General features: G+C 46.1%; 2 protein-coding genes across 2 annotated transcripts; both read left to right on the plus strand.

Annotated features, from left to right (window-relative positions):
* Positions 1–384: 384 nt before the first annotated feature.
* Positions 385–862, plus strand: BP01DRAFT_389622 (uncharacterized protein; the record flags this gene model as incomplete). The annotated part of the gene is made up of 2 exons (XM_025577933.1): positions 385–659; positions 711–862. A coding segment is annotated over one exon (209 nt), but the record flags the coding sequence as incomplete, so codon positions are not given.
* BP01DRAFT_371908 (replication factor A subunit protein RFA1) lies at positions 616–2,736 on the plus strand (the record flags this gene model as incomplete). The annotated part of the gene is made up of 6 exons (XM_025576700.1): positions 616–659; positions 711–862; positions 947–1,037; positions 1,086–1,626; positions 1,678–2,573; positions 2,643–2,736. 6 exons carry the CDS (start codon positions 616–618, stop codon positions 2,734–2,736), a joined length of 1,818 nt encoding a protein of 605 aa, XP_025433688.1.
* Between the last annotated feature and the right edge of the window lie 304 nt (positions 2,737–3,040).

A 3,040-nucleotide genomic window follows, 5' to 3' on the forward strand; every position in this document is an offset into this window, starting at 1 on the left:
GGCTACTTTTAGAGGTAGTTTTTAGGGTCTGATTAGCTACCGCAGAAAACAGTAATATTACTTCTAGATTTAGAAAGCCAGCAGCTATCTATTACATGTTAGAGTAGAAAAATCAGAGTTCTATTTTCCTATTGACATGAATTTGTATAGCAACCTATCGTTAACTTACCTACTGAATCTAAGAACACCCACAACCACCCCAGTATTTCTTTCCTAAGTCAATGATCTAGCGGTCCTGTGATTAAACCTACCCCTATGTAGCCGCCCAAAGGGGTTAGTGCGTTTGGAACGCCTTTGGCTGAGGGGGGTACCCGCAGACTGGAAGGCACTTGTAAACTTAGAGTCTGAGGTCCTAAAGTCACCTAGTACTAAGTGGGGTCTGATTATCCACACGCGCTTCTGTACGCCGTAGGCTGATCGCGTCACGCGTCCTGTACTGTTTTATCCTCTTTCTCCTGCTGTCACCTATTCGCCAAGTGCAACCAACTCTTCTACACTATTTATTTAATTCCTTTTCTCTTCATTTCAAGTCCTCCCTACTTGGTCAACTAGAGTCACCCAACATCAGTCACATCAGGTCACTGGCTACCTGACAGACAAGTCAGGTCACAAATCATGGCTTCCGATTCAGCATCGCAGGTTTCAGTCGGAGCCCTCAGGTGCGTCCATTTCTGAAGGTCACACTCACATGCTGATCTTGTATAATAAAGCGCCATATTCGACGACACAAAGCCCCAAGTACAAGAACCTATTCTTCAGTGTGTTCAGATCAAGCCGTTGCCTCCGCAGCAGAACAACCAAGAACGCTTTAGAGCTGTCTTCAGCGACATCTCTAATTATGTTCAAACTATGCTTGCTACTCGTGAGTTCCAAGCTTTGTGGACCTTTCTACACAGCGGTTGCTCTGTCAAGCACATCTGACAACCCTAATTCTTGTTCCATGCAGAATTAAACCACAAAGTTACGAGTGGCTTGCTTCGCAAAGGATGCTTTGTTAGGCTGAAATCCTTTCAGGCGAATGCAGTGAAGGGGAAAAAGTTGTTAGAATTACATCATCTTGCAAGTTGTAGCTAACCGCTATCTAGGATTCTCATAATACTCGACTTAGATGTTCTTCAAGAACTAGGTGAAAGTGAGAAGCTTGGAGAACCGCGTCCGTTAGAAAACAAGACCGAAGATGAGGAAAAGCCGCAGCCAACAACTATCTCAAGCAATGGATTTTATGGCTGCAAGTCTCAAGCTTCCTCTGTGCAGCCCAACAGTCGTCCGCAACCAGCTCGCCCAGCTTTACCCTCAGCGGCTCACACTACGATTTACCCAATCGAGGCCATTTCACCATATTCGCATAAGTGGACAATCAAGGCTCGTTGTACTAGCAAATCAAACATAAAAACCTGGCATAACAGAAATACCGAAGGCAGACTGTTTAGTGTCAACCTGTTGGACGACAGCGGCGAGATTCGCGCAACGGGTTTTAATGACCAATGTGACATGCTTTACGATATCTTCCAGGAAGGCAGTGTCTATTACATTTCGAATTGTCGTGTTCAGATTGCCAAGAAGCAGTTCACAAATCTTAACAACGACTATGAACTTACCTTCGAGAGAGACACCGTCGTTGAAAAGGTGGGTGAATCCTAGCGTTCAGGACGGGGATAAGTCTAACAAAAGTCTCAGGGAGAAGACCAGAGCGACGTGCCACAAGTGCGGTTCAATTTCACCACAATCAGCGATCTACAATCAGTGGAGAAGGACACTACCATCGACGTTATCGGTGTACTGAAAGAAGCTGGAGAGGTATCACAAATTGTCTCGAAGACCACCAATAAACCCTACAACAAGCGAGAATTGACTCTGGTCGACAATACCGGATACTCCGTTCGATTGACTATCTGGGGCTCTGCAGCACTGAATTTTAGCACTCTACCTGAATCGGTAATGGCTTTTAAAGGAGTGAAGGTTTCCGATTTCGGAGGCCGGAGTTTGAGTCTGCTGAGCTCTGGTTCAGTAACAGTAGACCCTGACATCGAAGAGGCCCACAGGCTCAAAGGCTGGTACGAAGCGCAAGGCAGGGATGAAGGGTTCAAATCCCATGCTTCTATGTCGGGCACAGCAACATCCGCCGCCAGACCTGATCACTTCAAAACCATAGCTCAGATTCGGGAAGAGCAACTTGGTATGTCCGAAGAGGCAGTCTACTTCTCACTCAAAGCCACCGTTATCTATATAAAGCAGGAGAATATCTGCTATCCTGCCTGCCTCTCAGAGGGCTGCAACAAGAAAGTCACCGAGCTTGACCCTGGTCAATGGCGGTGCGAGCGTTGCGACAAGACGCACCCGCGACCTGAATATCGCTACATAATGCTTGTCAACGTTAGCGACCATACCGGTCAACTTTGGTTAAGCTGCTTTGACGAAGTGGGAAAGGTGATGATGGGCACTTCCGCGGACCAGATAATGGACCTGCGACAAATGGATGAAAGGGCGGCTGGTGAAGTATTTCAAGATGCCAATTGCCGTACCTGGAATTTTCGATGCAGGGCCAAGATAGATCACTTTGGTGATCAACAGCGGTAAGTTTGAGCATTGCGCCGCAAATCATGACATCTCAATACTGATAACCTCTCTACATTTCTCATCAGAATTCGATACCAGGTCTCATCTGCTAGACCCATCAACTACTCCGAGGAGGCTTCGCGCTTGGCAGAACAAATTGATTTGTATACCATTCCTTAGATACAGTGTTGCTTTGTCTTCGGTTAGTATATGTTTTTTTTTGGTCAATGGTTCAATATTTACCTTCTATCCGCCGCTGTGGGCTTACCCATCATGAGAAGAATGAATACGTCCTCCTAGCGCTCCCAAAGATTGTCATAACTGCGCTTCTAATAGAATTTCGATCACATCACAAAGCCCCTTGCTGTGAATTTGTAGAGTGTATTGTGTATGTCATTCAACTAGTGGATCATTTACACCACAATTCAATGATCTACATAGTTCATACGAGGGCCTTCTCTGCACGTGCCTCCCTCAGACAAAG

This window comes from Aspergillus saccharolyticus (genome assembly GCF_003184585.1).
Source record: "Aspergillus saccharolyticus JOP 1030-1 unplaced genomic scaffold BP01scaffold_6, whole genome shotgun sequence".
NCBI lineage: Eukaryota > Fungi > Ascomycota > Eurotiomycetes > Eurotiales > Aspergillaceae > Aspergillus > Aspergillus saccharolyticus.